At 43.5% G+C, this 14672-nt stretch overlaps 1 protein-coding gene across 7 annotated transcripts in view; it reads right to left on the bottom strand.

Annotated features, from left to right (window-relative positions):
• The window catches only part of palld (palladin, cytoskeletal associated protein), a 100395-nt gene extending 91630 nt beyond the window's left edge, over positions 1–8765 (bottom strand). For all 7 annotated transcript variants that reach the window (XM_080832515.1, XM_080832519.1, XM_080832521.1 and 4 more), the window contains exons 1-2: positions 8547–8765; positions 5509–6594 (exon numbers count right to left, since the gene is read on the bottom strand). In XM_080832515.1, coding sequence (XP_080688641.1) covers positions 5509–6593 — 1085 coding nt within the window. In that variant the 5' untranslated portion in view covers position 6594; positions 8547–8765. The remainder of the gene's footprint in view (positions 1–5508; positions 6595–8546) is intronic.
• Between the last annotated feature and the right edge of the window lie 5907 nt (positions 8766–14672).

Below are 14672 nucleotides of genomic sequence, written 5' to 3'. Positions count from 1 at the left end.
TGTATGGGTCGGTCCAAGCAACTTTGTTTGTTTGTCATTGACAGAGCCAGGACCGTGTTTACGAACATCAGTTTTTTTGAGCGCACACACACAGAACGGACAGGTAGAGGATGGTGAGGAACAGTTACGTAGCTGAATTTGACAAAAGGTGTATTGGATTCCACCTTTAAGAAATAACTGAGTGTTCTTGAAAACATACATACAAGAGTGATTTACCAAGTCAAGAATGCTTCATAAAGGGACAGAATGGAACTCTTATTCTGAAGCAGTTAAAGGCCCCTATAGAAAAGTGTTGCTGGCCATGCTGATGAACACCTTAACTGAGAGCCCTCTGTTAGCCACAGCAGGCCTATTATACACAGTTGATTTACCACTTGTTGGAACAAACTCACTAGTACATTATGAATGCTGTTTTATCAAAATAAACATGTTACAGACCACAGTCATATGGTAAAAAAAATCACAAGTCAACAACATATATTGAGACCCAATCACATTCCATTACGGGTTTTTTTTTTTTTAAAGTTTTCAACACCAAAGTTCCCAACGCTGTTGTTATAAAAGAAGTTGGACTTCAAAGCAAGGTGTTTCCAGGAACACTCAATGGATTTGTTTTATTGTCAACAGGTGTGAAATAGCCATTAATAAAAGTGCAGTCTCTGAATTACAAAAAAGACATGCCTATCTATGTAGTGTTTCAGTAGAAGATTATTGCCTTTTTAACTGCTCAGTAACATTTAAGAGGCAGAGTGGCATGTACACTATGTGAAGCATATACATAGTAAATATTATAGTGAATATAAGGTGCCAATGTTACATCATTGCATTTCCCCATGAGGGTGTTGGGTGTTGGGGGGGGGGGGGGGGGGGGGGGTCTGTTCACAGGCAGTTCTGTTATTCTTGGAAAAGTGCAGATTTCAGGAGACATGTTTCCAGGGAGAGCTTATATCTGTTCTGCAAAAGCAATGCCATACTGCCATCTACTGCATGGCCAAGCTTTGACATCAAGAGTTAGGAATATCTAACTATTCTATGTTTATCAGTAAGACTGATGCAGTCAGGCCAAGCTTTGACATCAAGAGGTAGGAATATCTAACCATTCCATATTTCCTTTTAGTCCAGGTTCGAAGACAAAGAGAAATGGGTAGAAATACTGCATGGAAACAGAGGCCTGGTCTCTGGATGTAACCGATTACATAATAAAATTTGAGTACATATATTATTTTTTTTATGTAAACTTAACTCAAAAATTATACATCGGCTATTCAGATTTTTGTGTTATAATTTTCATAATTTTTGAGTTCTCTGAACTCATATTATTCCAAAATCGTAAAGGATTTAGCCTCGTCAGATATTTGTGTTTCTCTGGGTCTTTCTCAAACTAGTTATTACGCCCTTACAAGTTTTTGAAAGGGCATCTTCCTTACGTTCCAACTTCTTGCGCAAGTTCTTACTGTAGAGAGAATTGTCATTGGTCAACCGCCTTCCCAGTGTTGCCACTACATTAACATTTACATCTGTGATTTAGCAGACGCTTTTATCCAAAGCGATTGAAAAGGATTTTTGCATTTATAGATCATGAGCAGTTTAGGGGTTCACACTTATACACTTGGTAAGGAGGAGTGGGGAATCGAACTAGCAACCCTTCCAACCTCTGGATTACTAAACGACTCCTCTACCTTAAGTCTGCTGTGTCTGTCTCTCATCACAAGAGCTTTGCAATGGTGTTCTCAACGACGTTGATGACGTCAGATACTAACATTTTTTGAGTTATCAGGCAATGTTAACTCAAACAAATACATTCCAATACAATTAAAATGTCTGCACTTGCTCAGAAAACTAATACATTTTAAGTTGGGTCAACTAAATACCAGGTTTTAAGTACTGAATACATAATGTTAATGAGTTAGTAGAACTGTCTGGGTTTACAGTGTGGTGTTACAAAAGCAGGCCTTATTCCTGTTAATGAAACTTTCAGAGAGTGGGAATTTGAGAATGCTTTCACTCTGCCCAAACACTCCACTCACACACATTCACATAGCACACACGTCCACACACACACATTCACATATGCACACACACACATTCACATACGCACACACGTCCACTCACATCCACACACACACACACACACACACACACACACACACACATTCTCTCGTGTCTCTCTTTCTGATTTGAAGATAATTTCCTTTAAACTTTGAGGCCAAAATGTACATTTACTGATACCGCAGATAAACAGGCCCAATCACAGCTCAGTCCAAAGTGAAACAGTAAACTATCAACACACCACAGCGAAATAAACAAACAAACAAACAATGAAAAACTATAAACATAAACAACAGCACAGCGGACCCATATTGTTTACTGCACCACAAACTGTAATGCGGCATGGCTCCTCTTTGACTCTCTCGTTCTCTCTCTCTCTCTGTATGTCTATCTCTCTCTGTCTCTGTCGCTTTCCCTGTCTGCCTCTCTCTCGTCCTTTCTCTCTTTTATTCTCTTCTTTAAATTGTCTTGACTCCATGTCAAGCCCTCACCGTCATTTCATCCCCCTTGCTCTCCATACCTCCCACGCGATCCATACCTCTATGTTCCCCAAAAAGGTGTGGAGAGGTTAAGAGTGCGGTGTGATGTGGTGTGATGTGGTGTGACGTGGGGTGGAAACTGCAGAGTCATCACATGGTTGGCATACCGACGCCCGGCTCCTCTGTGCCTGGGTTCTATTTATACATGAGGAGGAAGAGGCCCTGTTACACCAACACCCACCCCACACACACACACAGTGCCCACCTCTACCTCTCTGACTACCATGCTACGCAACCGCGGAGGAGCCAATATCCCCCCAGATCTACCTCTCTCCCTGCTTGTTCTCTTCTTCTCCTGCTCTTATTCTACCTCTTATTTTCTCTCTCACTTTCTTCTCCAATCTCTTTATTTTTTTTGTCTTCTCTTTCCCCCTCGCTCTAACTCCCTCTCTTTTCCCCCGCCTCCCTCTCTCTCTCCTGATGTCCGCCCGTGTTATGTAAGAGAACCAGACGGAAATCACCGTCTGGGATTTGCCCCACTGCTGCTGTGGTCTTAGGTCCCATTCTTCAGGTTTCCTGACCAAGGAAAGTCACAGCATGGCTTAAATGCACACTACTGTATGCCAGAAATTCAGTTGGCTAACTGACCTGCAGCCTAAACTCAGAAGTCCTATCTCAGAGTGACATTAGACATCAGCCCACACGCTGACCTCAGGGTACAGCCAAAGAACTATTCACAAAATGTGTTCGGGAATGTCACAGAAAATGTCTTCCTTCCTCTCTGCAGAGGCAGACTAGCCAAGTGACTGAATAGTATTCAGAAGACTACAGTGCTGATTCCTATGAGGACATGAATGGTAATACCTGACTTGCGTATGGAGGGACAATTATTGGTCCCCTTTACCTTAGCCCTACAAACTGCCTCAAGGGCTTTTTTACACCTACAATATTACACCTTTTATATTGCTTACATTGTAAAGTACTTTACAGGTGTAAGCAGTGCTTCTCCTCATGTCCGTACTTTGACTCAGGCAGTTGAGTTGAGGTTAAGGGTTCTTCTGAAGGAAATGACTGTGGGCTCCCCAGTGATTAGAAGCATGTCTGAGAGTCCTGATTACTATACCATCTCACCGAACCCACAGCAAAGCCAGATTCCCTGCAGCCAGGGCGGCGTTGGCTGTCCTTATAAACACACAACCAACAGCTAATTTTCACTGCTCTGATATATAGCAGTTTTACTTCACGTCCGCTTTATAGTACACATTAAGGAAACAGCGGCGGCTATTAAATGGATAATACGGTGTAAGTATAGCGCCATCATGTGTAAAAACACATTTATCCTTTCACAGCATTTATTTTTAGCTTATTAGCAGTTGGACCAACCCACTCCATTACAGTTCTGGGGGGGGTTATCAACTGCCGGGGACCACACAAGAACTCTCTGACCTGCTTTCCAATCCCACCACCCGCTGGAATGAATTCCGGGGTTCCTTGGGCCTGGTGTCCCGACAGCATTTTATATCCTGCCCTCCAGTGACAAGCTCCTTCAGCTCCCTCGCCTTCAGAGCAGATTAGCCTTATCTGAGTGTGTGTGCCTGTTTTATGCTACTCTCAGCCCTCTATCAATGGCGTGTGTGTATGTGTATGTGTGTGTGTGTGTGTGTGTGTGTGTGTGTGTGTGTGTGTGTGTGTGTGTGTGTGTGTGTGTGTGTGTGTGTGTGTGTGTGTGTGTGTGTGTGTGTGTGTGTGTGTGTGTGTGTGTGTTGTATGGGAATGTGTGTGATAAATACTGCATTGACTGCACTGCTTTCGAAAAAGGTATCCACTTTGTACACATCATGCTTGGAGCTCTTAAAGAACAATGGCGATAAAACTGACAGTTTCAAAGGGTGATGGGGACCACTCCACAGTGTTCCCAGCCAATACCTGATAGGTCTAGTGAGGGATTCACAGAAACCCAGGGCCTGTATGGATCTATGATAGAGGGCTCCCTTTGGTGGCTGACACACACAGCGACTCTGCCTGCACTTGGACTTGTTGATTCAATCTGGCCCCATCTGGAAAGGTCTTCATTGTGACTGGGTGTCAGTAGGGGGCCATTTTGAACTCCCCCCCCTTGGGCACATGGCAGCCACCTTCTTGAGGGAACGCAACCTGGCGCGGGCCCATAGCCAGGCCAGCCCCCACTGCCTTGCAACGGTCGCTCTAAATATAGGGTGCGGTTGAGACTCTCCACTATTAGATGGATAAAATACCAGTCGGTCTTCGTTCAGATCACGTCCACTTATTTACCACCTTCAGAGGCACCAGTGACCCTTCCATCATTCAAGACATTTTCCTGGACTCTGAAATAAGCAAGTTTCAGCGCAGTCTGACTATATTAACCAATAACAAACATTCTTAAAAAAAGATGAGCATCACTGCCTGCCAATGAATTATTGGTAGGGGCATGGACTGACTGACGTAGTCTGGTGGAGGTTAGCACTTGGTTTGTTTGTACTGTTTATATTCCAGAGAAGAGGCTACAAACACATGCAAGCTAGCAAACTTATCGCACATTTCATACTAGCGTGTACACTACGCAGATGTGTAGATATGAATGTGGTTATGACAAAAACACAAACAACAACAACGTTACCACAGGGTCTCTACAACCATAACAACAAGGTCTCAAACCTCAGTATCAGTATACAGTATCAGTACCGGTATACAGTTTCTTGCTGGGAATTTCCAGGCCTGTTAACATTTAGTAACCTCAGGTAATTTATACCACTTTTATTCTGTACTGCAGACTCAGCAGAACAGAGCCCACATAGGGCTCCAACTCATGTCAATACATCCAGATAACGGCTATGTTTGTCAGCATATTTACCATCATTGGTATCATGAATGCTACCGTTCACATGCCATGAAGCATATGAAGTCACATTCAATTCCAAATAATCTGACTTGAACATTAGTGTATGCAGCAGACTCTTACCTGACCAGCGGCTGGGGGTTCCCCGTCACTCTGCACTCAAGTCGCATGGGGCTTCCCTCCGCCACCTCCTGGCTCTTCAGCTTCTGGGTGAAGTGAGGTGGCGACACCAGGCCATCGCTGGTCACCACACCTTCACCACGCTGTGCCTCGGGCATCCCTCCACCAGCCACCAGTGCCTCCGGGGCCAGACTCACCTGGCTTCTGTGGTGCAGCCCCTGCTGGGCAAGCGAGGAAGAGGAGGCCGAGGAGGTGGTGGAGGATGCGGATGAGGGGGGCGCAGGCTGCCGGAGGCTTCTGGGGGACAGGTAGCCACTGTCGGGGGAGGAGGAATCCTCTTCGCCGCCTCCACCCCCGCCGTTCCCGGTCACGCATGCGCCGCGTCGATCCGGGCGGTTAGAGCCCTTAAAGAGGGAAGAGAGCTCCTCGATGAAGGTGGCTGCGCGGCTGCAGAACTCGGTGGCCGAGGCGGCGCGCTCGTTCAGCTCCAGGCCGCCATGTATCAGCCGCGGGCGCTCCTGCTTGTACACCGGCGTAATGGCCTTGTGGCAGACAAATTTTTCCGTAGAGGCAGGGGAAGCTCCTACAGTGTTTGAAGATGGGGGGCCGGGGGCCATCTGAGAAGGCCGGACGAGCAAAGGTGTCCCATGCCCACTGCCACAGGGGCTTCTAGACGGAGCGGTGAAGAGGTCGGGGGTCTGGAGAGTGTGTGAGATCGGGGCCTCGTGCAGGACGGGTCCTCTGGTCTCGGGATGCGGGGTTGCCTGGGCTGTCTGTGGGGGGGGCGGGAAACCTGAGGGAAGGGAGTGGAGCACTGGATCCATGGGGCATGGGGCAGGGGGGTCGGGATCGCTGGGCTCATCAGTGTCGCTCATGGCCTCTCGGGCCAGGTCCAGGCTCAGGCTCATCTCGTCCTCGCTGAGGAAGGCCGAGAGCTCCGGGAAGTCAAAGTCTCCCCCCTCCAGCTCCGCCAGGGAGTCTGGGAAGAGATAGGCGTTCGAGTACATGCCCCCTTCACCCTCCAGTGCAGCGGAGTCCTTCCGCAGCAGAGAGTGGGGCAGGGGCTCATTACAGCTCCCGTCCTGCATTCTGTAACATTCACACACACACACACACACACACACACACACACACACACACACACACACACACACACACACACACACACACACACACACACACACACTCACACACACACACACACACACACACACACACACACACACACACATACATACGGACACACACAATCACATGCACGCACATCAAACACAGAAATAAGCACACAGATTGTTAGAAAGCAACCTATTAGAGGAAACAGAAGGTTCACATCATTTAAGCATGGATCGCGTTAGAGAGAGAAGCAAATACATCTCACAGTCAAAGCAGCTGACTAAAGCTCATACATCATTTATATACCATACACTCTCAGATTCTCTCATACACTCACCTCAATCACATTCACCAAACAGAAGTGAACTATTAAATGATATATACACATATTTAAATGTTGTAATTAATAGCAGAATATCTAATATACAACACACAATGGCGATTAAATGAACTAAATATCACGCAAACAAAAACAGTGATCTGAAAAACACGTAACTCTCAAGCACAGTCTCTCTCAAACTGACCAACAGTAACACACACCAAACAGTGTGTCATGTGCACACGGAAACACAGTTGTCGTATGATGACTCAGGCTGGCATGCTTTGGGCACAGCTGACGGGCATTAACAAAGGCTTTTTCCTGAGGCCTGAGTAGGCACGGCTGGCATTTGTCACTATCCCTCACAGTCCCACCACATCTCGTCTTTCCATCTTTTTACGCTCAGAGCTCTACAGTCAGTTTTTTCAGTGGTCCTCCATTACTAACCTTCCACACTCATGTCTATGAGGACATGTTTTAGCCCTTGACTCAGAAAGCAGGCATCACTACTGCATTATTGTAGCAATAATAGACAACTGTCAATTCATTTAGACACAAATATACAATGAAGGTCCAGTAGGCACAGTCACACCCACTCAAACCAAAACACTGTACATTAATGGTACAAACAACAGTGGCAGAGATGCCAAGTGACAAAAATGCCAATCACTGAAGGAAAACACCCTTGAACCTTCATCAAGACAGCGTGTTTGGTTAGGGCATAGGTCACATGAGTAGCCACATTAGTGTGACATTGACAATGAGGAGAATTTCAAGCAAGGCTCTGTCATCTCTCTTCTCGAGTCACAGATACCTGGTAGCTAACGTAGCATACAAGATTAGTGTGTTATGTTAAGTGTGTGACCGCATCTGTGTGTGTGTGTTTTAACACGTGTTTAGACGTACACGTATTTCCTGTGAGCATATGTGTGTTTGTGTCAATACTTGTGTGTGTAGAACCCATGTGTGTGGATGTGATGGAGTGACATTCCCTCTGTCATGGCGCCCTGAAGGCCAGCTGTTGTTATTTTTAATCCCTTGGGGCTGCGTTTCACAGCAGCCTACTCTCCCCCACCCTCAACAGTAAAGGGACTTTTTCACACACACACACACACACACACACACACACACACACACACACACACACACACACACACACACACAAACACACACACAAACGCACACGTGTACACCAACCCTTACTTTGAATTAAAAATTCTCACATTACCATAAAATCCTTTATAGACATAACATAATATAGATACAAGCATTTAAAAATATGACACATTCACAGAATATTGTTTTCTACGTGACACAACAAATGTCCACAGATGTCCATGTGATGACTACAATTATCTATTTTTCCCTTTCTAGTTGAACCAAAGCACATGGTATAATCTTCACACACCAAGATTTCTGGTAAACTAGCATGCAGTTTCTTTGTGTTTGTGGTGTCCTATCTGAATTCGTATTAGAATAAATTCAGCCCCAATGAATGACCAAAGTGTCAAATATGTCAAAATCTCAACTCAGCCTCATAATAGAAAAGTCAACAGCTTCTTGTCACTTCTACTTGAGTGAGGGGAGAAAAGAGACACCTTCTGCTTACCTTCAAGGCTTTTTCCACAGAATGTCTTTTCTGTGTGACGGTTCCAGCTTTTCCCCAAATAGTTTGAGTAAGACGAGCGAAACGGAAGCACCTCTTTCCAGAAGAGCAGCCTGTACTTTTTTTGTTTTTTTTGGTCGGGCAATGAGTTGGAGTACTCTTAGCCGGTTTAGGTCCACTTGAGTGGTGCCTGTAAAGTGGCCTGGAGTCCCATCTGTCCGGGCCTCTGACCGCTCACTGTGTGGCACTATATTTGGCCCCCTAGCTCAGGTTTCACAGCCTCAACACTGAGAGAGCGAGAGAGAGAGAAAGAGAGAGAGATAGTAGATATTGAGATGTGAGAGAGAGAAAGAGAGAGAGAGAGGGAGAGAGAGAGTGAGAGAGAGAGAAAGAAAGGGCAAGACAGAGAGGGGGCTGTCTTGGGGAAACAAAACTTCCCATGCACCCTTGCACCGCCAAAACATAAATGTTTATAACAGGCAAACACACAGCCATGTAGATCTCTGGATCCTGGGCTTCACTTGCAGAACAGCAGACTAACACAGAAGAACTATTGTTGTTCTGGGAATACCACTAAATCATTCATGTTTACCTGCACAGTTAACATATGCCCTATTACCATTCTTCATATTGTGCAAGCTACACGTTTTATCAGGGGTAGGTTTCAGGTTATTCCTAAACCATTAGTGTCACTTTCTCGACAACAAGCCACCTCATTTTGAGGCGGGTGGTGGGGGTGCCATATTTCCTGGTGTGGCGTGCATTTTTCCGGACGAACCTACCAATGACCCTGCAATCTGATGCAGGTGGCTGGCCAACATGAGGGAACAATTTTTAGACATTCAGTTTCTTGTCGTACAATAATACTATTATAAAACATGTTGTGCAATTATGAGGGACTTGTCACTGGATGGAGTTACACAGTGTATAGTGTTGCATGTTGCTCCAGTATTGCAGTTCACTGTTGTGATGAGTCAGGCTGTCAACAACTTTAGCTGTTGCAATGGCATTCACCAAATAATACCGATGGATAACATGAGAATGTTTATTGTGCAGATTACCTAGACCAGTGGTTCTTAACCTTTTTGGAGGTACATAACCCTGCAAGCTTCATCAGTGCATTCGCAAACCCTTCGTAATTTGAAAAATAAAATAGGATTTCTTCAAAACGTAGGTATGTATAAAAACGGGCCGGTGAACCGGGCTATACTGCGTGTGTCTTGACCCCTGCCGAACCCCTGAGAGTGGCTCAAGGAACCCCTGGGGTTCGATCGAACCCAGGTTAAGAACCACTGACCTAGACCGATCTTGACCTGGTTTACAAATAACGGAGAATCACTACTTTCTTTATAAATATTATGGAAGTTGTGTAAGAAACCTCTCAAGAATATATTCTGATTGAGCCACCAGTGGTATTGAGAGCAGAATTGTTATTGTTGTTTATATGGCAGTAATTAGAGTTATGTAATTATAGCAGTAGTAGTTTTAGCATAAGCAGTGGTAGCAGCAACAGTAGTCGTGTAGCAGTAAACCTCTTGACTTTTGTCCACTCTTGGGATTTCCATGTCTTATTTTTGTACTAGATGGATAGCTTCCTAGTTATGTGCATACACTGTATTCACAGATTCACACTCACACATACACACACACACAAAATTAAGAACTCACACACAATCTGATTACCACATACTACTGGCATATGTTTAAAACACTCATAGTCAATCCGTTAATGCAACATGCCAAATTTGATTTACCCCCAAAGCTGAATGGTGAAGTTATGCTTTACAGTACAACCTATAAATCACCCAATCATGATCCAGATGTTACCTGGCTTTGCTCACAGCAATTGATCTGGGGCCAGTGTGTTGCAAAATAATTCATGATTGAAGAGAGGAATAACGTTATGTGTGGTTGATCAGAGATCAGTCGAGGTAGGCAGCGGACTCACTGGAATCCCTAAAGGTGCCTGAGACACAGCACAGATGCATCCTGGGACCTGACGAGTGTGGCGGCCCTATTTTTGGAACCTTATCACACTCGAGCCGAAGGGACCGGCCACGAATGAGCTATTCCCGTTTCTCAACAATCCACTGATTAGAAGCGAGCGCTGGTGACAGGACCGTCTGGAATGTCCGCTGAGGCGGTTCTATCTCAGCAGCAGACCTGTGTCATGTATGCATTCAAAGCATCCGCAAGGAGAACCACCATCATGTGACCTAAAGATGAACTCCAGGATATCTCAAATTCTCTAGTATGTAAGGTTTCTCCTCAGACAGCATTTCTAGTCCTCTTTGTCACACATGCATTCATTCATGCTAATTTAAACAAGACCCTATGCACTTCTGGTTATCAATTGGACGTTATGGACACCTGTTGCTGCCGACAGAGCCCCTATCCCTGAGGAAAACAGCCTCCTAAAGGTCTGTGGGACTGAGTCATACCCCCACGTGTCAAAATAGATTAAGTGAACCAGGTTGAGGATACAGTACAGAAATAACTGTATTAATCGGTGGCTAGTTTTGACTGCCAGCCGTTTAATGTGAGGCAGGAATAGATCTGGCCTGGCTGCGCGGCTCTTCACATTTAACCACACTGACCCCATTAAGACATGGAAATGGCACATCAGTAGCCGTCATAATCACCGGACAGTCCACCTGTAAACGATGTAACGCAGAAGATGTAAATACCATCAGTACAGTCCTTCACTTTATATATCAACATACATCACATAAAATTGATTGAATCTCTCTCTATATAGATAGTCTTTCTCTCCTTCTCTCTTTCTTTTTTTTCCTTACACCTTCTTCCAAATTCCTTCCTCCCTATTCTTCCTCTGTATTTCTCTCTTCCTCCCTCTCTTCCTTTCTCTCTCTCTCTCTCTCTGCCCTATGCTGGTTTATGGTAAATGGATCCTCAGGTTTCTTTTTCTCCAGAACAGAACAGATTGTGGGAAGCTGAGTGGATTAAGGCAAACACACACACACACACACACACACACACACACACACACACACACACACACACACGCACACACACACACACACACACACACACACACACACACACACACACACACACACACACACACACACACACACACACACACACACACACACACACACACATTAGGGCCTTCAATAGGGAATATCACACTTGTCTGTTGTTCTCTTTCAGAAGATGGGACATCCTTATCCTTTTTAAGAACAATTACGTATACCACTACCTCAATCTACCTCACCCTCTCTCATTTCTCTCCTCTCTCTCCCTCCATCCTTCTTTCTCCTAGTCTCCCTCTTCCTCCCTCTCACTCTCTCTCTTTTGTCAATCCTCTAAGTGAATCCCAAGACCTTTCTCCTCTTTCAAATCGAGTGAAAGCATTACCCCCTCTAATGTAGTCTTAAGTGAGCCATAAATAAAGTGTGCCATAAATAAAGTGTGCCTGTGTGCCAAAGCAAATCATCTGTAGATCAGCCATAACAGTTTTTACACTTATTTTAAGTTCTTGTTAAAACATTACTCAGAGTATTTGCCTACAATCAGTTTCATGCATTGTATTGATGGCAGGTTACTGTATTTGTCTACTGTTGCTAAGCGTCATGTGATAGTTTCAAGAAATAAGGTGGCGGGGGCAAGCTTCAAAATTATTTCTTCATTTAATGATGTTACAATGATTTCCCCAATAACACAGCACAACTGTCAACACCGACAGCAATGTCTTACCTGGAGTTATGGCGACTGCAATATTCTAGCCATTGAATATTAGCATTTACTTTCTCTTTTTCTCACACACACATTTACTGTCTCTCTTCTGTAGCTGAGTTAAATGTTATTTATGGCTGCATTTGTGTGTGTCTGTGTCCATCTATGCGTGTGTGTGTGTGTGTGTGTGTGTGTGTGTGTGTGTGTGTGTGTGTGTGTGTGTGTGTGTGTGTGTGTGTGTGTGTGTGTAGTGATATCTCTGTGGTGCTTACATGTGATTTATGAGTGTCAGATCAAGAGTGAATGTTTGTGTGTATGTGTGTGTTCGCGTGTGTGGGTTAATGTGTGTGTGTGCATGCAGTGATGTGTTTATGATATATGCACCATACACTGTTCAAAAGTTTGAAATCACTGAGAAATGTCATTGTTTTACTTTATTCCAAATTGATCAGATATACAGTATAGTGTAGCCTAGACATTATCAATGTTGTGAATTACTATTACAGGTGGAAATGGTTGACTTTAAAAGGAATATCTACAGGGGCGTAGAAGGCCCATTTCCTGTCACCTTGTGTTTCGCTAGCACATCATATTAGCCATTCATAATCTAAGATAATGTTTCAATGGCACATCATATTCGCTAATCATAATCTAAGATAATGTTTCAATAGCACATCATATTAGCTAATCATAATCTAAGATAATGTTTCAATAGCACATCATATTTGCCAATCATAATCTAAGATAATGTTTCAATGGCACATCATATTAGCTAATCATAATTTAAGATAATTTTTCAATAGCACATCATATTAGCTAATCATAATCTAAGATAATGTTTCAATAGCACATCATATTATCTTTTCATAATCTAAGATAATGTTTCAATAGCACATCATATTAACTTATAATAATGATGATGATGTTTCAATATGGACAACCTCATAAAACTTAACTTGCCACTTTAACTGAATTTATATCTTCTCATCCTGTCTTTCGTACTGTCTTTCTAGCCTTAAATTTGTATACCTTAATTTGTATACTGACACTTGAGCACAAAGAATTTAATTACTGCAAATGCCCTTGTATTTAATCATAATTAAGATAATGTTAAATGGCAGATCATATTAGCTAATCATAATCTAAGATAATGTTTCAATGGCCCATCATAATCATAATCTAAGATATTGTTTCAATAGCACATTATGTTAGCTAATAATAATCTAAGATAATCAAATTTTATGTTTAAACTAGACAACCCTTTTTGCAATTATGTTTGTGTTGTTGAAGACTGTTGTTCTGTTTCAGAAAGCAATAAAGTTGGCCTTCTTTGGGCTACTTGAGTACCTGTTGCATCAGAACTTCTGGAATTGCCTATGGTTTAAAAATGGTCGGAAAGAAAGAGAGACGTTTCTCCAGAGACCCGTATGTCTACTATTGTTCTAAGAAATGAAGGCTGTCCCATGGAGATATCTTTAAAAGGTGTGGACAGCATCCCTCACAGAAGAGCACACATCGGATTTAACCAGGATAGAGAAGCGGGAGGCCCCAGTGCATAACTGTGCAGGTGGATAGGAACATCAGGATCTCTAGAAACAGATGTCTTTCAGGTCCTCAGTTGGCAGATTTATTCAGTACTGCCGGTAAAACACCAGTCTCATTGGAATGCTGGCCTTCCAGGCAGAGTTTCAAAGAGAAGCCATATTCGAGAATGGCCAATGACAGGAAGAGACTAATAGGTGACTGGTAGATGACTGAAAGGATCTTACAGACAAATTCATGTTGAGCTGTTTGGATCACAGAGAAGAAACGTGGTCAGTCTCAAGCACGGCAGAGGCAATTAGTTATTTGAAAATGTAATTTCACCATAACTCCATTTCAACATAACACCATTTACCATAACTCCATTTCACCATAACTCCATTGCCATGCCATACCTGTGGACGGAACTTAACTAAAGCCAATTTTATTCAAAAGCATTGCTCCAAATTATGCAAGACCTATTTACTGAAGAAGCAGTCGAGCTGTAATGGGGGGATGAAAGCACAATTTCAAGCACTGAATTGTTATTTCAAGCAGAAATCACCCTTTCTAACGTTGCCAATATCTTGACAATAATTTGAATATAATTCGCCTTCCTTTAATTTCACACCTAAATTGATGGATAAAAATGAATCTCCCTGGAACACATGCATTTTTTTGTGTGATTCCAAACTTTTGAATGGTAGTGCATATAGATATAAGTACCATTAGAGTATATGCAGAAATGTTGCACCCAATCAGCCTCTAGAGGGGGTGGATGGACACAAACACACATACATAACAAACAAAACTAAAAGACAAGACAGGAAATGTAAATTCATGTAAATCTATGTTTGGATCCCAGATGTAGCCTACCTTCAATAGAATTTTAAGAAGACCTTCCTCAAC

This window comes from Sprattus sprattus, assembly GCF_963457725.1.
Source record: "Sprattus sprattus genome assembly, chromosome: 2".
Taxonomy (NCBI): domain Eukaryota; kingdom Metazoa; phylum Chordata; class Actinopteri; order Clupeiformes; family Clupeidae; genus Sprattus; species Sprattus sprattus.
Note: the sequence above shows the minus strand (reverse complement) of the source record. Positions and strands in the feature narration are given on the sequence as shown.